The sequence below is a fragment of the Sturnira hondurensis genome, unplaced genomic scaffold (genome assembly GCF_014824575.4).
Source record: "Sturnira hondurensis isolate 20B ecotype Veracruz unplaced genomic scaffold, ASM1482457v3 Scaffold0014384, whole genome shotgun sequence".
NCBI lineage: Eukaryota > Metazoa > Chordata > Mammalia > Chiroptera > Phyllostomidae > Sturnira > Sturnira hondurensis.
The window spans coordinates 13,518,820-13,543,072 of NW_028087015.1; the positions used below are offsets into that span (position 1 = coordinate 13,518,820).

Sequence of the window (24,253 nt, forward strand, 5' to 3'; positions counted from 1 at the left end):
AGTGAAGCAATGGTAAGTATTATTGAAAAATGCACTTAGTAATATTTTGTCACATTTGTTTCTCCAGGAGGAAAGCCAAGCATCTGTGACTTCAGTAGATCCAATTTTTCAAGTTCCAATTTCGAAGGCGGTTCAGCTGACTACCAATGATGCCATAAAAACCACTCTTCTGGTAGAATTGGACATTTCAGTAAGTTACAGTTTATTTCTCAGCACGATCATGTCATCAAGGAGTGCAGACCTACTTGTGTGCTGTTGTAGTTCATACACTCAGGAAGAGTGGGTCTCTGACAGGACTCGGGCCTTTTTTTAAAGTATATTTTATTGATTATGCTGTTATAGTTGTCCTAGTTTTTCACCTTTTGTTCCCCTCCACCTCATACCCCACATTCCTAACAGCAGTCCCTGCCCCCATGAACATAGTCTCATGTCCCTTGTCCCATGGTATCTTGTCCCATAGTTTCATGAGACTATGTCCAGGGGTCGTGTGTATAAGTTCTTTGGCTTCACCATTCCCTATACTCTTCTTAACATCCCTCTGTCTATTTTGTACCTACCAATTATGCTTCTTAATCCCTGTATCTTTTACCTCATTCTTCCCCTTTGCCCACCCTGCTGATAGCCCTCCAAGTGATCACCATATCTATGATTCTGTTCCTGTTCTGGTTGTTTGCTTAGTTTTTGTTATTGTTTTTTAGATTCAGTTGTTGATAGTTGTGAGTTTGTTGACATTTTAATGTTCATCATTTTGATCCTTTTCTTTTTTTTTAAAAGATTTTATTTATTTATCTTTAGAGGGGAAGGGAAGGAAAGAAGGAGAGAAACATCAATGTATGGTTGCCTCTCGTGAGTTCCCTGCTGGGAACTGGCCTGCAACCCAGGCATGTGCCCTGGCTGGGAATCGAACGTGATACTCTGGTTCATAGGCCCGTGCTCAATCCACTGAGCTACACCAGCCAGGGCGATCCTTTTCTTAAATGAGTCCCTTTAACATTTCATATAATAAGGGCTTGGTGATAGTGAACTCCTACCTTATCTGGGAAGCACTTTATCTGTCCTTCTATTCTAAATGATAGCTTTGCTGGATAGAGCAATCTTGGATATAGGTCCTTGCATTCCCTGACTTGGAATACTTCTTGCCAGTCCCCTCTAGCCTGCAAAGCTTCTTTTGAGAAATCTACTGAGAGTCTTATGGGAACTCCTTTGAAGATAACTCTCTTCCTTTCTCTTGCTGCTTATAAGATTCTTTATCTTCAACCTTTGGCATTTGAATTATGATGTGTCTTGGTGTGGGCCTCTTTAGGTCCAACTTGTTTGGGACTCTCGGCGCTTCCTGGACTTGTGTGCCCATTTCCTTCACCAAATTAAGGAAGTTTTCTTTCATTATTTTTTCAAACTAGTTTTCAGTTTCTTGCTTTCCTCTTCTTCTGGCATCCCTGTGATTCTGATGTTGGCACTTTTGGAGATGTCCCAGAGTTGTCTTATTCTCTCCTCACTTTTTTGAATTCTTGTTTCTTCATTCTGTTCTGGTTGACTGTTTATTTCTTCCTTATGTTCCAAGTCATTGATCTGAACTCCAGCTTCCTTCCCTTCACTGTTGGTTCCCTCTGGAATTTTTCATTATTTCACTTAGTGTAGCCTTCATTTCTTCTCTGTGCTTTTGTCATACTTAATGAGCTCTCGGAGCATCCTTATCACCAGTGTTTGAACTTTGCATCTGATAGGTTGGCTATCTTTGTTTCATTTAGTTCTTTTTCTGGGGTTTTGTTCTTTTCTTTTATTTGGATCATATTTCTTTGTCTCTTCAATTTAGCAGCCTCCCTATGTTTGTTTCTGTGTATTATGTAGAGCTACTTTGACTCCCTGTCTTGGTGCACTTGTTACATTGAATGGGCCAGATCCTCAGGTAATTACCAGGGCAGGTCAACTCGCTTCACTGCTTTGTGACTTTGTATGTGGGGGAGGAGCCAGAGAGGAGACAGCTCTGCTGGAGGCTTGCTCAGCACTCACCCTGTTTCCAGTCACTTCACCTACCTCTCATATGCAGTTGGCGCCTCTCTAGCTGTTGCCTAGTGGTGGTTCCCAGAGTGGGTGGGTTTGCGTACATTCCAGGACTGTGCAGACCCTTAAAACAGACTCGCCTGAGAGACCAGCAGTTTCTTCTGCTGCCCCAACCCCTGCTGGTTTTTACAGCCAACAGTTAATGAGGTTTTATTTCCCTGGTGCTGGAACCCTGCGCTGTGCGGTTTGGCCCGGGGCTGGGATCAATGGCTCCCCAGGTATCTGTCTTTCCCGGTTTTTATCCATCTTACATGAATGTGGGACTTCCCATTTTGCCGGCCACCACCACCTCACTGCCACCACACTGTGGCCTCTGCCCCTGTGCTCCCTGTGTCTGCCCCTCCTACCCATCTGGATGAATATGGCTTTTTTACATCCTTGGTGGTTGGACTTCCATAGAGTTGGATTTTCTGGCAGTTCTGGGTGTGTTTTTGTTTTGAGATTGGTTTTGATCCTTCTTATGGTTGTACAAGGAAGCAAAGTATGTCTACCTGTGCCTCCATCTGGACTGGAAGTTGGCCTTTTATTCTTACCCATCATACTTCTCCCCTGTTTTCTTCTCACTTCAGGGAGGGCCTGAAATGAGCAACGTGAGGGAATAGTGTTGCTGCCTTGCACATTGCCCATGAAAGTATAATGACATCAGAACAGCTTTTCCATGCAGGAGGAGTCCCGGGAGGAAGCTGTTGACCCAGGTCAGCGGGCTGGTTGGAAATGGAGCTAAGCCTAGACAGTCAAGTATTACTTCATTTTTTCAGAGCACTGGTTCTCCTTCCTTTGAGAATCTGGGAAAAAATCACTGACCCTCTTTCCAGAGAAATGATTATATTTAAACATTTCCTATAATTTAGGTGTCACTGTACTTATCTCTGACCTTTACCCACTAGCCCATCCTTAGCACCCTCTCCAAATCCGGTGACTCCAGGTTAAGAAACTGTGGTGGATGATCCCGAAACCTCAGTGTTTGGGGGCTTCTTGTGAGTTGTGCAGTTCAACCCTTTATTTTGATGAAGGCCCTGAGAAGTTCAGTGGGTTGCAATTTCAGGAAAGTGAGGGCACATTTCTGTGTATGTAGATACAAGTGAATTTCCTAATAGAAATAGAAAAAGAACTACAGGCATCAAAACTAGGTTTTGCTTACATGCTATTGAATCTTTCCATGCTTTTTTTTGAACATTTTAGTATTCCATATTGTTAAATATACTGTGTACATCAAAACATTTTATTTTTTATTCTGCTGCTCTACACTTTGCTTATGCAGAGGCAAGAGTGGGCCACTTGGTGAGTCCAGTCCATCCCCCACAAGCCAGGGGTGTGAGGGCGTGTGGTCAGAGGCCCTCTCCAGGCGCTGGTTTGTGTTCCCCATCACTCCGTTAATAGACATGCTGTTTGTTCACCACTGGGACCAAGCCGGATGATGTAACACTTTCCACTCATGAAGGAAAAAATAGTGTCCTCTCCCACCCTGCCCCTCCCCAAAGGAAAGGAAATTGAACACCAGTGAAGGCCTCAGGGAGTTTTTTTGCTCATAACGTGCCTGTGCACCCCGTGTGTGTGTGTGTGTGGTCGTAAGAGGGTTTTCTTTTACGTGGATTGCTAAAACACTTCTTACTGAGATCCCTTACTCTAAAAATGAGGAGGGTCTCAGCTTCCATTCTGTAAGTACTCTGATATAAAGCAAAACAATGGATAACTACAGAATTCCATTTTTAAAATAACTCCTAATAAGTATGTTCATTCAGTTCATTGGCTTGTTAGCTTTTTTGTAATTAAAACCATTTGGAGTTTCTAACTGATATATTAAAATGGTGATTACAATAAAAACTGTGATTTTGCTGCTCACAACTAAGATCTTCAGTTCATACAGGATTTTTTCCTTTCGTGCTGGTTCTCTAGAAGACAGAGTTCTCCTATCAGCCGGGAGACGCCTTCCACGTGATCTGTCCCAACAGCGAGTCCGAGGTGCAAAGCCTGCTCCAGAGACTGCAGCTCACAGACCAGAGGGAGCACCGTGTCCTCCTGGAAATCAGAGCAGACACCAAGAAGAAAGGTGGGGCTCTGACCCTTTTCTGGTGTCCCTGGGCCAGCAACTCGGAGGTGACAGGTGCAAGTGCACCTTCCCCCGCCCCGGGCTCTCTTTGAGCACCAGGGGATCGGCCGTTGTCAGCGGAGAAACATAGGCACTGGCTGGTGTTGCTGGATTCTTGACCTTTACATCAGCTACACTGAGTGAGATGGTGATGGATTTTATGCTTATTGGCCACGTACTGACATTAAAAGGGAATGTAACTGACTTTGGAGAAGCAGGTTGGTTAGTTGGGCTGATTTATTTGCTTTTTGAAGTTAGTGTTATTTCGTTTTAAGTTCACATATTAAAATGTCATACAAGCAAAACATTATCAACCTTTTAAAAAGGTTGTTTTCCTTTTATGCTTATTACAGCATGTTATTGCTTATTTAATACAAATAATTGCTTTTTTATAATTAAAGGAAGATTTTTTTTCAGCTCCATTTTTTGAGCTGAATTTTTTTCTTTTTTTTGAAACTAATTTTAAACATTTTTTAATGTATTAATTTTAGAGGGGAGAGGGGTAGAGAGAGAGGGAGAGGGACAGAGAGATGTTGGTTTGTTGTTCCACTTATTTAATACATTCATTGGTTGATTCTTGTATGTGCCCTCACTGGGGTTTTAACTCACAACCTTGGCTTGTCAGGACAACACTCCAACCAACTGAGTACCTACCTGGCCAGGGCCTAAAATTCTTTTAGAGAATTACATGGGATGTTAACAGACAACTGCCACATTTGATTTTCTATTCCTTGGAAAGTCATGGTTTTGAATAAATTCTTTCTTTTTATTTGGCATACCTATATTTGGTTGTTATATCTGTTGAATTTATAATTCTTTTTTTTTTGGTAAAAAGGGCTTTTCTGCTGGGTTTATTTTGAGGAATGTATTTCGACAGAATAAACAATGTCAGAAATGATACTGCAATTTGATAACACTGTAATGTGAAGTATTGGTGTCACTGGTAGTGCTGGGAGTACGAAACGTCTCGCTCTTTATTTTCTGTGTCATGAATGCCTTCTTCTCTACTTGAAAAGGAGCGGCCTTGCCCCAGCACATACCTGAGAGGTGTTCTCTCCAGTACATCCTTACCTGGTGCCTTGAAATTCGGGCTGTCCCTAAAAAGGTATTTTCCATTCTTTGGGAAACTCTTTACAAACATGGTTAGCTCTCTGTTGGGTTTGTTACGTAGATCTGGTATTTGCCCTTTGAAGTCTTAGGAAAGATGACCTTCACAGCATGTTTTCAAAATTAGTCCCCAGGGTGTGTGGCATCTTCATCATAACTGTCATAGGCAAAATATTTTTATGTTGTGTTTACATGGAAATTTTATGCATCCTATTGAAGGGAGATTTCTTAAATAAGGCTTTTTGTTAGTCTTACTTTTACTAGACATTAATGTAATGCAGGGTGTTACTCAGTGATGAAGGTGGCCCTAAGTGATCTTGTTATCCAACCGCACACTGATACCTGTCTCTAAGGGCTGACGAGAAATGACAGTGTACCGCCCCCGCATCTGTCACCTGTTTAATGTTGTTGAGCTCCCTTTTATGTAAAACTACAGAATTACGTATTGTTAAGGCAGAATTTACCAGGAAATACTGAAAGATTTTGGTAGGCTGTATTGATGTTGAGATACATTTGGAGATAGAACTATCCACTAGATGTCAGTATTTGCCTGGAAGCTGTATTTAAAAACAGAGGTTTAACTGTTTAACTCTAGCCATGTTCCTCAAGTGGATGCCAAGGAGTGAAACTTTCTATCCTGTGCTTTGCCAGATGTGTTTGCAGGGAGCATAGACAGTGTTAGTATTAGGCCACCCTTCACGAAACAGTTTTTTTTTTATGTCCCTTTGTTGCCTTTGGGAAGCAAACTACCTCGAGAGAGGCAAAGTCCTAGAGACCATGAGAGATTTAGAATTATATATATATTTAATATATATATATATATATATATATATATATATATATGATGAAAGCTCCTTGATTAAATGAAATAAATTCAAAATGTTGGTTTAATTCTACCATTTTTTAAAATTTCATGAATTTCATATATTTTTTACCATAAAAGTAATATGCTCATTGTAAAAATTGCAGACGCAAGAATAGCTAACTCAGGAAACAAAAGTTCTTTATAATCAGGCCATCAGACTTAATGCTTGAATATTGTTTGGCTTTTTAAAAAATGAGGCCCTCTAGTACATATACCTCTGTAACGTGTTTTTCACTTACGAAGAAATGAGTAGTGTATGTGCCCCAGCATGGAAAGAGAGCAGAGATAAAGGACAGAAGCCACGGGCGACCAGAATTAAACTGCCAATTTAATCACGGACAGTCGGTTCTTCCAGTCTTCACTATTAAAAAAAAACTGACAGGAACATTCTTGCACTGTATTCGTTTTTTGCACACCTGTTTGAACTATTTTTTAAACACATTCCTTGGATTCGAATTGCTACTTTAAAAATATTTGCACTTTAAATTTTAGTCATTTCCATCCACTTGTTCTCTGCAAGCAGTGCTGTGTATCCTGTGTGCCATAAAGTTGCTATAATTCTAAAGCAACAAATAACTTCAATTCTTACAATTGCTGCTATTTTACTGCAATTCAGGAAGTTCTGTTGACTTGAGAAATTGGCACAAAGTGTTACTGGTAAACTCTTTTACCCTACCATAGACCCCTGCAGAGACTTGGGTGCTTTTTCATTCTACAGCCTTTCCCAGGTGCCTGTGGTATGTTTGACGCTGTGTCTGGGACCTTGAGAAAGCTGTGTGAATGTGTGGGTCTCTGGATCGTGTAGGCAGGGTTCACAGCTAAGCCACTGGAAGCCCGTGACCTCCACAGGAGCAGCGGTCTGGTCAGCCCTGTTGAGGGAATCCAGAGCACACCAAGTCTGAGCCATGGAATAAAAGCAGCAGCATCCATTAGCATTCGGGAAGCATTTGATGCAAATAACTTGCTGAAGTGCTTTCATCCTAAATAACCTTGAGCGATAAGAGCTGTGTTTGTCAGAGAATAGATAAGCTTGGAATTGCATTGGAACCCCAAGTCATTAGCATGTTTGGTCCTTTGTTCAAGAGTTGGGACTCGAGTCAGTGTTTGAGATTTCAGATTCAGGACTTTGTCATTTTTTGTTCATATTCTCCTTTTTCTGCAATGAATCTGAGTGACTAAGTGTCCGTGTACTGCAGGGTGTTTGACATTCTGGCTTGTCCTGTCTCTTCTGCCTCCCGTCCCATGTCCATATTTTCCTGCTCATATACTGAACTGCATGTCATCCCCGTGTCTTCATGCAGCTGTGCCATCCGTGTAGCCCTTCTTCCTTCCCTTCGTTTCATGTGGCCAGCCCTCCGCTCAGTCTTGCATTCTGGGAAGCCCCCAGCACCCCGCACGTGCCTCTGTTGGGGGAGCTAGCTTCTTGCACACAAACTACTCCTTGACTTCTGTTGCTCTCACGAGCCCCTGAACCCTACAGGCAAGGTAGATGTCACTTTGTTCCCAGTGTCTCACCCATCCAGTGCTTACCACCTGAAAAGCACTTTACAGTTGCGCAGTACCAGTTAAGTGTGGAGGTCTGCTAGGTTGTAACTGTCAACTAAGGCCAGAACAGTATGATATACTGACACAGAATGTTGAGTTAGACTTTTTGACGACTTTTTCTCAGATACACTTGGCATGTAATTTGTGATCACACTTGTGACTAAAGAGGTTAGTTCAGAATATAGGAAAGGTGAGCAGAAATTCAACATAAAAGTAGGTTTCCCTAACAGGCTGACATTAAAGCAGACAGCAGAGTAAATTCTCTTTTCCTGACCACACTTTTAGTGGCTCTCTCACTTTTTCTAGGACAGTCAGGCACATGCCCAGGTAGACACTACCAAATAGTTCTGACCACTGTAACCACAGAGCACATGACGACTTAGGTCTGCTTCCTTTCCTTTGGCTACAGGCACTTTTGCGAGCCCTTGTGGACTGTACCAGTGATGGTGCCGAAAAGCGAAGGCTGCAGGAGCTGTGCAGCAGACAGGGGGCTCCGGATTACAACCGTTTTATAAGAGATGCCTGCGCCGGCGTGTTAGACCTTCTGCTTGCTTTCCCATCCTGCCAGCCTCCGCTCAGCCTCCTGTTTGGTAAGTGGTCACGGTCATGGTCCCTGAGCTCCAGGGCTGCTTGCTCTGTGTGGTTATGGACAGTGGCTGCTGTCATGTCGCCTGGCCTGTGAATTCCGTGCAGGCACTCGGGAGCACATCGAAACAAGCTGTGAACAGTGAGCCGGCATCTCACAGTTCGTCTTCTGGGCCCCTCGACATCTGAACTGCCCTCAGGAAGGCCGCAAGAATCCCTCTTCCAAGCTTTTTGTCTCCTCCTTTCTTCTACCATTGTCACTATCATTTTCTCTCTTCCTATGGCCAGTCTTAGTTCTCACTTTCTGCTCAGCATTCAGCATCTATTCTATTAATTTTAGTATTTTTCAGAAAGCATTTTTGCCAAATTTTACCTAACAATGAGCTTTCTAAGGAAATGATTTTTTCCGCAGGTAATGAACATCCCCTTTAGTTGATGGAGGTGTGCGCGTTGTGTGCAGGAAACAGACTTTGCGCAGGTCCAGATCTAGGGTCCTCCCGCACAGCACAAGGGGCTGTCCTGCTGCGCCAGCGCACGGGGCCTTGCTTAGAGCCAGCCTGGGCATTAAGCTGGGAGAGACCGTCACCAAATACTCAGATGGGCATTAAGCTGGGAGAGACCGTTACCAAATACTCATCCTGTTTTCATTCATACTGTGTCCTGGGTCTCCAACTCCAGCAGCAGACAGCTTCAGATCCTCCTGGAGGAACTGCTTCAGTGGGGGAGGGCTTTCAGTGGAGTCTTGGTGGCCGTGAGAATTGTAATGATTCAAATTACATTTGTACTACTTTCCTGTGCTTGTGATTTTGTCATCTCCATGGTGTAATGACAAGTAGTAAAATTCCTGAAATTTGCATCTGCCTTTGGTGACAGGAGAGCGTGTATTGTGCTTTTCACCATTGAGCCAGCAGAGTCTTTTTTGATGCCCACAGGACACAGTGAAGTTGCTCTCCTGTCCAAGTCAGGTCCTGCTCTGTTGTTCCTTTAACTTCTTAGTATTTTGTTCTCTTTCCTCTTTCCTTATCCTCAAAAGGGTAAAAAGTGTCACCAGGTAAGACTGCTCCTCCCTGCTTGCCTGTATTCACACAAACACTCTGCATTTTTATTTGAGTCTCTTAGGTGAATAGAGGGCTTGGGGTAACACTCAGAACACGTGCAGGGAAGCTCCACGAAGTCCTGTGAAGCTCAGGATCGCAGAGGAGTACGGTTCCACTCATGGATCTCCCGTTACCTTTGAAAGCTTTTGCTATCATTTACTACCTAGTTATGTGAAAAACGAAGATACTGAGACACTAAGATTTGACTTATTTTTCAATTTCTTTAAGAAAACATAGTGTGTCTAAAGCTTGAGTCATGTATGGAACTTTTTTTATATTGATTAAAACCAGCCCATTTTAGAAAGATCTTTTCATTTCAAATTTTTGCTAAGTACTGTATTTTGCCGTGTATCATGCCCTCTTATATAAAATGCTTATCTACATTTTTGCCCCAAACTTTCAGGAAAAAGATCTTTTGTTTTAATTTTTAATTCAATTTTTATTCATTTATACATAGGTATTTGGGTTTTGTATTTTGTTTTATAAAGGAATAATAAAAGAATTATCATTAGAAAGGAATTTTAGCATTTATTTTTTATGTATTATGGTACAAGCAATTTAACATAACAAGTTACAAAACTCAAGAACAGTTACAAAGTACTTTAGGTACTACCCACATGTAATATGGGTGCTTATTTTTCCCTCAAAAATTTGGGCAAAAAAGTGTGCATTATACATAGCAAAATACAGTAACTGGTACAAATACCGCATTGAAACTCTTCACTTTTACAAATGTGATACTGAAAATTATTACAAACATGACACTGAAAAGTTCTCAAGCTTTTTGATGGACAACAGGGTATTCCATTCAGATACTGATTTCTTGTCTGTTAGACGCACCTATGTATCTTGAACTCACTGGGTTCCTTAATAACTTGATTTAAAAATGCCCATTACCAACTTCCCATTTTTACTCATATAAGTATAAGAAGGAAAAATATTTCAAGCCTCAATATCCATAATTCTTAAAATAGAGGTCTTTAATCTTTCAGGGGTCATGATCTTCTTTCAAATCTGAAAACTCTGAACACTCCAGAAAACTGCATGGGCACACAGGAAAATTTAATGGGTTTCTTGACCCTGAAGCCCACTCATGGACCTTATTCTGTAGCATCCTTTAGTTTCAGAAGCCAGCAATTAGGTAGAAGCACTGATTTCAGATAAGGAAATGCAGTGTGTCTGGTTTACTTTAGGAATTCGGCAAAACTATTCAGTAGTAGTTCACTCAAATATGGTGGATTTACATGTGCTTCAAAATACGGTTTGAAACTAAAAAAGTATTTTGAATAATTACATAAAATAAGAATCAAATGACACCTTGATTTTCTTTATCCCTTATATATCATGTATTTTCAGTAACCATTAGTTAATAATTGCTTATTTTTATTTTCTTATAGAACATCTTCCTAAGCTTCAGCCCAGACCTTATTCCTGTGCAAGGTACTGCTGTTTACTAACATGATATGTAACATCTTCCTCCCGAGACGTTATGAAGTCCACCTTCCAGATCTGTAGTAGCCACACACGCATTCAGTGAAAACTTACGCGATCGGTGGAGAAGTCTGAGGCGTAGTAAGGAGTGAAGCAGGCCAGTGTGAGGCGTCCTGTCCTCCAGGAGTTCATTGAGTAGGGAACCTTCAGTGGCTCCCTTGCTCCAAACCGGGTTCCCACTTTGGGCAGCAACTCTACTGCTGCTGCCGTCAGTGGTGTGCCTGGTAGCCTTCAGTAGACCATGGAGGAGGACGGGGGAGGGAGGGGAAAGTGCACGCATCTTACTGCTCCTGGTCTTGAAGGCAAACCGGTCATTAGAAGCTTCCCTGAGTGATACCATGAAATGAGGGCAGGGGCAGGAGCTTCTAAGTGGCAACAGAGAGGAGTTCGGAGTTAGAAGATACATTCGAGCCCATAAGGAAAAACAGGGTGGAGCGAAAGTAGGTTTACAGTCTTTCCTATGGAAAATAATACAATAATGATAAGTAAAAACACAAGAATAAACTTAGTGTTTCATTACTCGTAACTGTAAACCTGCCTTGCTCCACTCTGGATTTTCCCTGCAGTAAAAATGGGCTAGTTTGGCCTAAATGTATTGGTCCTAACAGAGTTTAAAGATGCGTGTGTGTCTTTACAGCTCCAGTCTAGCTCACCCGGGGAAGCTTCGCTTTGCTTTTAACATCGTGGAGTTCTCGTCCAGCACCACATGGCCGGCTCTGCGGAGAGGCGTGTGCACAGGCTGGCTGGCCACGTTGGTTGAGTCGTTTCTTCTGCCAAACACCCATGCATCCTGTGCAGACGGTGTGAAAGCCCTGGCTCCAGAGGTACTAGCAGTGTGCCGTCGGCACCACTGAAATTATGTTCTCTGCCGGATTAGAGAAAACGTGTAGTCTCGTGCACTGTCCGGCACCGTCGGGTTATTCAGAGGAGTGTATGTGCTGTGGTCATTTTTAAGTCCCGTTGGAAAGTCAGGGAAACATGACTTTCACTCTCTATTAAGTGGTCCGAGCATTTTGTACATAGGTGAAGCATGGTTTTTATATAATACAGTCCTTTCTCTTTTGCCTGTCATATTCTTAGAAGACCTTTTTTGTTAACATTTTTGGTAGATTGGCACAAAAGAGCCAAGTGAATGTCGAAAACTGCCTCATTGTGTGTCTAAGCCACAGGCTGTGTCCCGAAGAAGTCCTTCTGGAGTGGCAGTCAGGTGACAACCGACGACTGACCTGAGGTCCTTCTGTCTGGGCAGCAGCATTTGCACTTGCCCCTGTTTCTTCCCGTTTTTCAGAGCCGTGGTGTCTCGATTCTGAAGTGGCACTCTTAGTGAGAAGACGTGGGGGGGTCGCTTTTGAAACACACAGAAGAAAAATGTTATTTGGTTATTTTAAAACAAACTGTGGACACATTATATCTAGACACATTATATATTTTGATACAGCACTCAGCAAAATCTCATTCGAGGCCACATGCGTAGCCAGCAGTATAAAGTTGTCCCTCCCCACTCATAAGAATGACTGGAATTTAAAAAAAAAACAAAAACTGCAGGCTTTATTGTGAAGTCTTCCTTCTCCACAGTATTGAAGAAATGAATGTGTCATTTGTAGCATTATCTTATGACTGGTTCGGTTGCTATAAGTTATTGGAATTGAAAAGGTCACGGCTCTTAGAGGGAATTAAGACCTCTGGTACATACGCAAGAGGGCTTATAGGAAGATTGCTGCTTGACATTGCCCTTTAACTTGGTATTTTCTCAGGCTGCTGCCTGCAACAGAGGTGGTTTACTCTGTGTGTGTGTGTGTCCCCATCCTACTCTCTCCTCCCTCCTCAATGCTCCTAGATTTATATCACTACAAAACGTTGATGACCTGAGAAGATTCTTTTTTTTAAAAGGAAATATTGTAGTATTGGCATAAAAGTATTGTTACTTCGTGATCGTATAATACCGGATGAGCTCTACAAAGTTAAAAAAGTAACAGTATATTCGTAATGTATCCCAAACACTAAGGAGTGGTGTCTTTCTCATATTCCTGCTTTCCTCCTGCCTTTTCCTCCCTCTTTCCTTCCCCACTTTAACAGATTTTAATTGACTACCCAATATTCAGACGTCAGAGGTGCAGATAGAAATGATACAATTTACAACTGTCTTAAGTTTCATGGTGCTTAGTGGTACCATATTTTATTAGGAAGTGGAGAGAATAATTAGGGCATGATCCACCACAGGCCCTCCCGCAAACTGGTAGGTAGTACAGTTGTTCACGTGCCACCCCACCCCCATCTCCCAACCCGCCGTGGAATAGACTTCACCTCCCATTGGCATTTAGCCTCCACCGTGAAACCTGAGCAGCCCGGGCGTATGCCAGCCACATCTGAGTAGGAGCCCCGGGCCTGATGGTGTGGCATGGGGCTCACCTCCCTCATTCGCTCCCTCTGACCTGAGGACAGGACCATCCAGGCCAGGCCTGCTCCTTGGGCTTAGGTCCCAGGCGAAGGCGACTCAGGGAGCAGAGCCTAGCTGCAGCCGTTAAGGAGAGCAGGAGTCAGTGTGTGGCGCTGTGACCCCCATGAGATGTGCTGCCGCAGGACCGACTGACTGCTGTTCAGGGGCTCCTCGCAGTCCCGGAACACAGATCAGGCTTCGTTAGCAGTTCATGGCCACGTCCATCGTGTCCTGTCTTTGCCTAGTGAGCGGTAGTCACTAGTCATTCTAGGGACGTGTGTCTGTTCGTTCGCCCACTAGAATATAAGCCCCATGAAGATGGATTTGGTTTTGCTCCATTCTCTGTTTCTAGTGCTTGTCATACTGAGTACTTTGAATAAAATCAAGTCAATGAATCAAGTGAAGAGGCTAATGTGATATTAATTGGTGTCATTCCATAACGAGGACAGTGATTTGATACAACTCTGCCAATTCTTCACTTAAGTAAGTTCTGTTGATGAATTTCATGTGATTTTTTCCTTGAATTAAAGGCTGAAACATACACAGTTACCAGCCTGGACTCCAGAGTGATTCCTGTCACTCCTAACTCAGTACCACCCAGCATAACGTGTGCATGTGGCAAAGGGAAAGGGAAAGAAATCTCTGTATACTTAGAGATTGATTCCTTGTAAGTAACGCTGCCGTATGATTTAGGAGAAAAGTCTTCTGAAATTTTGGTGAAAGGTTTTGTCTGTCTTAATCACTTACTTGGAGTTTAGCACAGACAGAAATAACTTGAACCCAGAACACCGTTGCGCAGTTCTCCAGCATCTTTGGAGCAAGCCCTCAATTCCCCAGTCAGCTGCCTAATTTTCACTGAAAACTTTCACACCATCTTGATGTTAGTCTTATTGCTCCTGTATGCACAGACATAGAGTCCTGTCTTCATTTCCTTCTTCATTCCTCCAAAGTGCATGTCGTGCGTTGCACGCTGGGGAATACATCTTATTCATGGAACTAGAAAAAGGGTGGTTATATCCACTCACTGTTCTACCTCAGAAATATCAAGCCTGTCCTTTATAAAGTACCACTGATTTAAATAGAAAATAAGAATGTGTAAAATACACTTGTTTGTTTCTCTGTAGTGATGAGCATGTTCACAGTTTCAACAAGATGTCATGCTATTTATGATGTTTCTTTGAGGGAATTTGCACTTTCTGGTTTCTTAGCAAAGATCACCTTGGTTATGTGCTTTTTAGATTTTCTTTCATGTTATAACTTGTTTTAATATTCCAGATACTCATCTCTCCTCGGACCACAAACTCTTTTCACTTACCGAGTGACCCCGCGGTCCCCATCGTCATGGTGGGCCCGGGAACTGGCATAGCGCCCTTCGTGGGTTTCCTGCAGCACAGGTACGTTGCCGGCCGGCGGGCACGCGATCCCTGGTGGTCCTGGGTGGGGATGGAACAGAGCTTTTTTGTTTCTGCAGTGGTTTTTAGGATACTGGACTGTAGTTATAAAATATTTATTTTAAAACATTACTATTAAATGCACGATAGTGTAACATAATTTGCCACCATGGGAAAAGTAAACATGCCCTCTCTAGAGGTTTTGCTTTGGGCTGGAACTGCCCGTTTTGCTGGAGCACTTCCTCCCTGCCGCCCGCAGCGCGGAGCTGGGGGCGGAGTCTCCGCGGAGCTTTCACTGCTGGCTGTTGCGTCTGTTCCTTAAGTAGATCGAAGCGGTGGTGACAGATCCAGTTACACCGTAAGTTTCAAAGTGAAGCCCCAAATACCAGTAATTTTCAATAGGATGGTATTAATACATGCAGCTTTTTATCAGGACAGGACTATTTGATACAGAATAAATAAAATTGTGCTTCTCTCCCCATTTGTGAAATAATGGAGTTTTTATGTACCATTCATTCCTCAGACAGTGGGGTAACATCCTCTGAACAGTCTTTTTGTTGTTTTCTTTTGTTTCTTTTTTCCCCTAGGAAAGCAGAAGGGTAGTGGTAGGCACCCTCAGCGGGTCTCGTCCGTGCAGTCACAGCAGATCATTCTGCCTTTCAGAACCCCGTGCCATTGTCCCGCTGTATTCCTTGAGAGTTCATTTTACTCAAATGATTGTTATTAATATTGAATATAGAAATTAGTCCAGGTGTGGCAGTGTGGCATTTTGACTTCTTCTTGCTGTAAGGATGCCACGTAGAGCTCAGCGGCGTCTGCAGCTCTCGGGGACGCTCACTTACCGCAGCGTCTGTGGGAGGGGCCGAGACACCCCGTGGAGAGCACACTGTTAACTCGGTGGGTGGACCTTCGGGGGCTCAGCGATGGATTTGGCAGACATAACTGGGTTGCTTGGTGGTGCAGTATTCCCAATAGAAGAGAGAGATGGGCCGTACATATATGTTAAACATCTCAGCTTTCTTTTTTCCTTAGAGAGAAACTCCAGGAGCAACACCCGGATGATCACTTCGGGGCGACGTGGTTGTTTTTTGGCTGCCGACATCAGGATAGGGATTATTTATTCAGGTGCCTCTACGGTTCTAGTATTGTCAGACTCAGTCCCAGGTGACAGTTCTCATTGCAGACTTTTTAAACTTTGACTTACAAACCTTCCAGTGACCCATTCTATACCGTGTTTCAGAGAAGAACTCAGACGTTTCCAGAAGCGCGGAATCCTGACTCACCTGAAGGTGTCCTTCTCCAGAGATGCCCCTGTGGGTGAGGAGGGGGCCCCAGTGAAGTATGTGCAAGACAACATTCAGCTTCACAGCAAGCAGGTGGCGAGGCTCCTTCTTCAGGAAAACGGCTGTATTTATGTGTGTGGGTAAGTGACCATGATGCTCGGGTGCCAGGTGGGCGGCGGCTGCAGTGATGCTTGGTAAAGGGTCAGGGGACCGGTCAGGTAATAATCCAGACACGGAGGGATGAGCGATTCCATTCGTCAGGACAGGGAGAGAAAGGCCAGTTCTAAAATGACTAACGTACGTTTTACTGGAAGGGGCAGGTCAGGCTCAGTTCCTGACAGGCTAGGGGCCTGTTCAGCACTTCTTTCATTTAACAAACATTCAGGTGCCTAGTGATTGCCCTGGCCCTGTGCGGGTGCTGAGCGGTGTGGAGATAAATGAGATACGCTCCCTGCTCCCAGGGAGGGTGCTCCCTGGGGGCAGGGAGCACAGGACCAGGCGCCTGCAATCCAGCAAGTGCTATTCAGGGGACTGTGGGACGCCTGGGAGGGCTCCTCACCCTTCCTGTAAGTGAGCAGAGCTGAGCCGCATCAGAGCCCTTAGAGAAGGGCCAGGGACAGGTAAGTTCTCAGTAAGGACATTGTTACTGTGTGTGCACATGTGCATATGTGTGTGTGCATGCATTTATGAAGCCTTAGATGCACCTGTAAGAGAACTTGTTGCCCTTGGCATGCAAGTCCCACTGTGGGCCTTGAGAGTAGAGAGGGAATGAGAGGTGAGCAGGGGCCAGATGGGAAGGCGTTGAGATGCTTAGGATTTGGACTGCTCCCGGAACATGGACACTGAAGGGTTTTAAGCTGTGACCAGGGTGGTGGGCAGGACATATTAGAATGGTCGCTGTGTGAAGGCCTGAGTGTCGGGGGAGGTATGGGTGACGGGGGCTGGGAGACCTTTCCCGAGAGATGGGAGCCGGGCTCAAGTATAGTGATCGGGCATCAGTGGGAGTTAGGGTCATGAATTAAGGAGGATTTGGTAAAAACTTCTCTTTTTCTAATATTGCTGCTATTTGTTTTTTTCTAGAGATGCTAAGAATATGGCCAAGGATGTAAATGATACCCTTGTGGAAATAATAAGCAAAGAGGTTGGAGTTGATAAACTGGAAGCAATGAAAACTTTGGCTACTTTAAAAGAAGAAAAACGCTATCTTCAGGATATTTGGTCATAAAATCAGGAAATGAAGAGAATTTTCTTCGTTCGTTTTTGGCTGAAAGTGCTAAAAGACAGCTTTGAAGCTTCAGACTTTCAATTTTTAAAATTGAAAACAAAATGAACTTTCCTTGGAGGAGGTAGGGTGGGGAGTGGATCACCTACAAGTACAGCTGAGTTCCGGTTCGGTTCCCACACCCCCAGCTCCCAGACCGTCCGTGGTGTGTAGGCCCCTTGAGCTGAGTGGCAGCCCTCACTGCTCTGCCAGCAGCCACAGGGGCCGCTTCTGCGTCCGGGGGAGCGTGGCCACGTTGTGGGGTCCGTGTCTGTGCACGTGGAGGCTTCCCAGTGCGCAGTGTGGGCGCCGGAGTCCACCAGGCAGATGGTTAAGTCTGTGAGCTTCCGTTGCCAGCTTCTTTAATAATGTAGAGATGACTTATCATTATGAAATACACTATGCAAATGCATGTTGAAATTACACTGTATAACAGGATATCTGACTACGTGCTGATATTTATCAAATGTTTATTTTCATACCAAAACTGTTTCCGATAAAATATATTTTAAGGTGATGCTTTGCTTACAGAGAATTTTTTTTATGATCCCAGAAATGTGAAATATATTTTGAAATTCTCCTCTGGCATATGGTTTTTTTATCATAATTACTATTTTATATCAGTTTCAGAAATGAGGGACATTTGCATTCAATTTACAGAAGTGAAGAAGGACGTATTTTAGGAAATCTGCCTTATTCTCCTGCCTCTCCCTGCCCCCAGATCTTTTCATTTCTGCTCCTTTTGGCGTAATTTTTAATTTTTCCCACATAACTTACTTACCTTCATAGTATCACTCAAAGTATCTAAGGCTTAAAATGTCTACTTAAATTAATATCTTTGTATTTTTAAATTCCTACTATCATTTGAATATTTATGTTCCCCAAAGTGTGTACATCTTGTGTAATGGTTTTGGGAGTTGTTTGGGTCTGAGTGTGGAGCCCCCCTGAATGGGGCTGGTGTCCTTGTGAAAGAGGCCCCACACTGCTCCCAGCTCCTCCTGCCCCGTGAGGACACTCAGAAACCGCACCCTGCAGCCCGCAGCAGGCCTTCCCCACAGCCCACCCGGCCGCGCTGACAGCCTGGTCTTGGGCTCCCAGCTCCTAGAGCTGGGCGAAATCAGTTTCTGTCGTTATAAGGTGGCTACCCAGTGTCTGCTTTTGTTACAGCAGCCTGAGTGAGACAGTTGCCAGTGACAAATACTCTTAAAATTTGTCAAAGTGTAAGGGTGTTTGATATTTCCTAGGCTCTAGTATATATTGTAGCTGTATTTGACATTAGCATTTTAAAGAACAAATCTCTGTGTCAAAGGCTTCTGGTCTTTGGAAAAATAAAGATCTGAAGGAAATTTCATCCTAAGGTTTGATGAAGCTTCATGGCTGTTCCTTACATTCTCTAATCTCATATGTGTATAATTTTACAATAGAAATAAATCTAAAAAGGCATAAGAAGACATGCAAACACTGTGGGACATGCATAATTAAATGTATGTGTTGAATATATCAGCCAAAATAGACCTAAGGTGACAGAGAACAATATTTCTTGTTGGTAACTGTCAGGATATTGTGCCCACCTACCATCTGTCTGTAAATGCGTGACCTGAAAACCCATCGACCCCTAAAGAGAAGCGGTCAGATAATCGTGGTGGGCGCTGGAACCAGGCCTGCGCTGTCTCATTGGGGCACAACATTCAGGTTTTTCCACTGGCTGTTCGATCTCCAGTGTCAGGTGAGGATCGATCAGCAGATGACTGTGAAAATAGATCCCAGTCCAGATTCCGCTATTTGTTTGTTTGTTTTTAGAGAAAAACCAGTTTGTTGCTCCACTTACTGATGCATTCATTGGTTGACTCCTGTGTATGCCCTGGCCGGAAATCAAACCCGTGACCTTGGCATATTGGGACAACATCCTAACCAACCGAACTACCCAACCAGGGCTACCACAATATTTATTAAACAAAAAATTGCTGGGCACCAAACAATTCCCACACTGTATTCTGTAAGTTGAATGAAGCTCCCGCACTCCAGCTCACTCTAGGCAGTCCAGCTGCATCTGGCGTGAAACGTTCGTTCGAAGTGGTATATTTCAGGGACAGGATTTTGCTCCTCATCCCCTCCATCAGCTGCCCTCCAACCCAGTGGTGGGCACGGTGCTGTTGGGTTAAGCCTCTGGCACCACCCCAGAGCCTTGGTAGGCTGACCTTGTTTATGAGGGGGTGAATTATTCTATCCAAACTTTAGTCTCGAATACCACTAGTTTTACCAGTGAGAGACCCTTCTAACCTCAGTTGCTCTAACAAGCCGCAGTTGGACCCTTTGCAGTACCATCGTGCTGATCGGTGGTAGAACTTAGAGAAGAGCCGTGGTAACTGTCGGCAGTACAGCTTTCCTCTTCAGAGTGCTAACTGCACCCACAGTCTTCACTCTAACACACCTATGGGTCTGGGTGAGGTATTCTCAATTACACCATAATCCAGGGGCAGTTACCTACTTAGCCATAAACTATCAGATTGAAAAAAATGAGAATTTGAACTTCACAGCTACACTGGATGATGTTTATGTTGCATCCACTAAACTGGGCACCCACATTGGTCTTAAATATACTCAAAACATTTTTTAATTGACCATAAAATGTCAACAAATGACCTAAAATACGGCATTGTTCCCTGACCCTGATTGAATTAAAAATCAACTATACAAAGCAACCCACGAAGTCCACAATGAAGAATTTTACATGCAAATGGTTCATGGCACAAGGAGGAAATAAAAATGAGGAACGACATTCAGCATTGATTTAAAGTATTAAAGGTACACATGGGGTGCAGCCAACACCGGACAGCGAAATCTCATTGATTCCAGAGTTTTGAGTGTCAGCGTTACCAGGAGCTGGGCGCAGCAGTGAACCAAGGAAAACACCTCGTTCTTGGGGAGCTCACTTTATGCTGAGGGGAGACAACGAGTAAATTCAATTATGCAGTTTCTGAAAAGGCGATGATGGCTGAGGAGAAAGTCTGGAGAGGGTTTGGCTGGAGGGGCCAGGCAGCTTCAGATGGGGAACACCTCTCCGAGAAGGGGAAGACTTGGAGGAGCCAAAGGAGCCAAGGATGGTGGGTGTCTTCAGGCAAGGGGTAGTCCATACAAAGGCCCCGAGGTGGGGCATCGTCTGGTAAGTTTGAGGGAACGAAAGAAACGGGGCGGTTGAAGATGCATGGCCTTGAGGCGTGTGGATTTTGGTTTTTCCTGGAAGTGATTAGAAAACTTGGGTCAGAGGAGGAACTCTGGCCTGACTACACCCTCCAGTGCTTTTGTACGTAGCAGAGACCTGCAGGAATGCCTATAGATAGAATCTGTGGTCTCTTGTAAGGAAAATGTGTCCTTTCTCCCAGTTCATGTATTTTTTTATCAGTATGGACTCATGGGTATTTATTTAATACTTTGTATTACAATATAATTATGCATTCTTTTGTTGTCCCTCAAGTACTCCAGCTGTGGCTACTGCTGAGGCCTTTTCTGTGACTCCTGGGTCACACTGTGGACATGCCTCTTGGTTTTTTAGCACCTCCTTATTTTCTGTCACCCCAAGTTGCTCCAACATTTTGCATTTTGCCTGTCCCAGTGTTGCAATCAACCATGTCTCCAAAGAACCCTAACTTCTTTTCTAAGGAAACCCCAGAAAATCAATCACTCATCTCTTCCGTACCTATGATTTTTGGTACGGTCTCTCCTGGACCCTGACATGACCAGAATGATACAACAAGAGGTCGCTTTTGGCGTGGGTGGGTCTCATTAGCAAGATGTGTTTCAGACCCATCCATGTGGTTGTGTGAATTGTTAGCTGGTTCCATTTTATCGCAAAGATATTCTGCTGTATGGATATAAGAGCTTTATTCATTCACCCGTTGAAGGTAGCCTTCCTTTCTCCTAGTTTGGGGCAGTTGCGGTTAAGCGCCTTTAAACATTTGTGGAACAATGGCTACATTAGCATAAATTTACAATTCACTTGAGTAAATACCCAGGAGTAGGATTCCTGAGTCGAATGCCAAGTTTTTCCTTTCCTTTATTTCTTAAAACATTTTTCTTAGAAGTTCCCAAACTGTCTTTCAAGGTGGCTCCCCCCACAATGTCTGTGTGCTGATCTTCAAGGAACAGTTTTAAAGCTTGAATTTCATGATACAAGTTTTAGGGTTGATTCTGGCTATTCGTAAACATTTTATTATCTGATTGGCTTGATTTAAAATTTCACATCAGAAAAAAAAAGATGGTTCAGAAAAAAAAAGTCGAGTACAGCTGAGATCACAATCCAAGAAGCATCCCTGTGTCCACACGAACCCCCAGGGCGCAGTGCCCTGGGCACATTGAGGCTGAGGCTGAGGTGGTGGGGCTGCCCTGGCTGCGTGCAGAGCTTCATTGTCAGCGTGTCACATCGGGGAGCGTCTTCCTCGTGACACCTGTCTTCCAAAGCAGTGTTTGCTTATGAAGGGAGACTGGAAGAAAACAATAATTTGTTTTCCAAATGTTAAAAATGTCACCGGGAACAAAAGTTTCAGGTAGTCACACAGAATAACAGAACCGAAGTAACTCCAGTTTGATTTCTTTGTCCTTATAGTCTCTATGTGATCACTTTACATTTTTACAACACCTGTTTAAATGCAGTATTTATCTTTTTTACTCTAATATTTACTTTACTTTATATTTTTAACTGGCATGATTATGTACCTATTATCAAGTTCAATAAGAAGAAAATTGTCACTTTTCTTCCTGCTGTTATTAGATGTGTCTCATTGTATAATCACTACTGAAAGTAATTTTGTCACATGGGGGGGGGTGCACCATTATCTGCTCGGGGTGACTTCTTCCCCATAATGTGGCCTCGGAGAGAGGAAGCAGCCTGTCCCAGAAAGGTCAACCCCAGGGTCAGAGGGAATGCAAAGGGAATATCACAAAAAAAAAGATTTTAAAAAACATGTTTAAATTTTACCGTTTTCTTAACATTTCTTCTCCACTCTGTTAAAATACAGAAACTGAAATACATAAAGTCTAGCATATGACTCTCATTCCTTTGCTTTCACTGTTTCTGTCATTTGAAAAAAACAACACAAAACTCTTTCTTCATTGTTTAGTTTGGCACAGTGCCTCAGAATGGCCAAGGGTGAGTGGGGGTTGCTGAAAGGGTACCTTCAGCTTGGTGTCAAACATCAGTCAAAAATTGAAGAGAAATCTGGTCAGGAAGGTCCAGTAACTGTCTCCTGTAACTTGCAGCCTGGTCAGTGTAGGTCTCACCATGCCGGATGGAGCAGACTGCCAGCCGGGAAAATCGAGGGACAACGCGATCGCTCACGTCCCACACTCACCTCCCGAGTCCTCCCGCGGGTGTCATGGGCTGGTACTCGTTTTGGGGACTGTTAATACGAAGCTTCATGGCAGCCAGTGTCTTCACTGCACCAGTTATTGCAGACACCCCGTATCTTTAAAATCATGTTAAATTGAAGGGAAAATGCATAATGTGTATATGAATCACATGTCAATTTCTGAGCACTCACCCTTTAAATATTTTTTAAAAATATTTCATTTATTTATTTTTAGAGAGAGGGGAAGGGGAGGAGAAAGAGTGGAAGAAAAACATTAATGTGTGGTTGCCTCTCACGTGTTTCCCACTAGGGACTTGGCCTGCAACTTGGCATGTGCCCTGACTGGGAATCGAACCAGTGACCCCTTGTTTCACAGGCCCGTGCTCAATCCACCGAGCCACACCAGCCAGAGCCCTTCACCCTTTTTAACTTCAATTTTCAGATATATATATATATATATATATATATATATATATATATATATCCACAACTGATCTTTGTTGAAACTGTTGCCAAGGACAAGTGAAATACTCATTCATAAAAGGCAGCTTTTATTCCCTCCACAGTGTATGAGGAACCCAGCTGAAAAACGCCTGGAGGCCTCTCGGGCCCTGGTGGCTTCAAATTCTCCTCATGACACAGCCACACTTTGGTCTGGGTTTCGGAGAAGGCCACACGTGCTCTCCTCTCCGACAGCCCAAGAGGAGACTTCGTTGCATAGTGTTTCTTTAGTGGTTGCTCATAGAGTTAATGATGTGTACAGGACACGTTTCTAATTCTTTTTACCTGAAAATAAATCCTGCAGTGTTCTGAGTCAGAGGCTCTAGTTGAACCCAGCAAGGGTGAAACTTCATGACGCCCCCACTCCTAGTCTGTTTGTCTTCACGACAAGAACTCAGACAGGCAGACTTTGTGAAAAGCCTTGGGAAAGGCTACCTTTGGGGGAAATTACTAAGTCTTCATCAGTATCAGAAACCTAAATGCAGGAATTTGATGGCCCATTAGATGAGTGAGCACAGGCAAAGGGCTTAGAGATAGGCCTGTTACTAAACAAGGATCTGAAAGATATTCGTATTTGTTATGAATACTGTTACTGCTACTGTTACTATGACTTCTACAACTGTCCCTGGAGAAACGTCGTTTGGGAGGGGGTGTTCTCTGAATTTCAGAGGAGCATCTGGCGCACGGCAAGGTCATTTCGGTTTGTTTTTCGTTCCCCTGGCAAGTCCCCACCACCCCGAGGTTCCAGGACACGCCTCTCTCCACGGTCCTTGATTCAATAGCAGTTAACTCAGCACCTTTCTCCAGCTTTAATTCACTTTCCTGAGGTTAGCAGGTAAAGGGAGAGGTTCAGAAAAGGTCTAAATCATGTTTCTATTTTTCCAGATGGATGACTTGAACAAAAGAGCGTGACTTCATTGTGTAGAAGAGCTGTTAAATTCTGCCTTTATTTCAGAACATAGCTATAGGTTGATTTTTTTCCCCTTCAGTATTTTTCAAGGGGAAGTGAGACCATTGTACTTTCTTTGAAAGAAGTTTCTCAGTAAAATATGGGAGCTACCATCCCAAGACCTGGGACAATGCCATAAACACAGCCGTTTTCTCATTTGCACCCTTATTTGACAGAAACAGCAGGTAAAGAAATGAGTTGAGCCTGGTTACCATTCACCTGCAGTTTTGCCTTCTTCATAATCGA

At 43.6% G+C, this 24,253-nt stretch overlaps 1 protein-coding gene across 6 annotated transcripts in view; it reads left to right on the top strand.

Moving 5' to 3' along the window:
- Nucleotides 1-17,731, top strand: part of MTRR (5-methyltetrahydrofolate-homocysteine methyltransferase reductase) — a 31,511-nt gene extending 13,780 nt beyond the window's left edge. For 4 of the 6 annotated variants that reach the window (XM_037062994.1, XM_037062991.1, XM_037062992.1 and 1 more), the window contains exons 6-15: nt 68-190; nt 3,958-4,111; nt 5,167-5,255; nt 8,077-8,257; nt 10,747-10,789; nt 11,478-11,664; nt 14,553-14,671; nt 15,701-15,793; nt 15,909-16,091; nt 17,032-17,731. In XM_037062994.1, the coding sequence (XP_036918889.1) occupies nt 68-190; nt 3,958-4,111; nt 5,167-5,255; nt 8,077-8,257; nt 10,747-10,789; nt 11,478-11,664; nt 14,553-14,671; nt 15,701-15,793; nt 15,909-16,091; nt 17,032-17,176 (1,317 nt within the window). In that variant the 3' untranslated portion in view covers nt 17,177-17,731. The remainder of the gene's footprint in view (nt 1-67; nt 191-3,957; nt 4,112-5,166; nt 5,256-8,076; nt 8,258-10,746; nt 10,790-11,477; nt 11,665-14,552; nt 14,672-15,700; nt 15,794-15,908; nt 16,092-17,031) is intronic. The other 2 variants (XM_037062989.1, XM_037062990.1) reach the window with 1 other exon arrangement.
- The last annotated feature ends 6,522 nt before the right edge of the window (nt 17,732-24,253 follow it).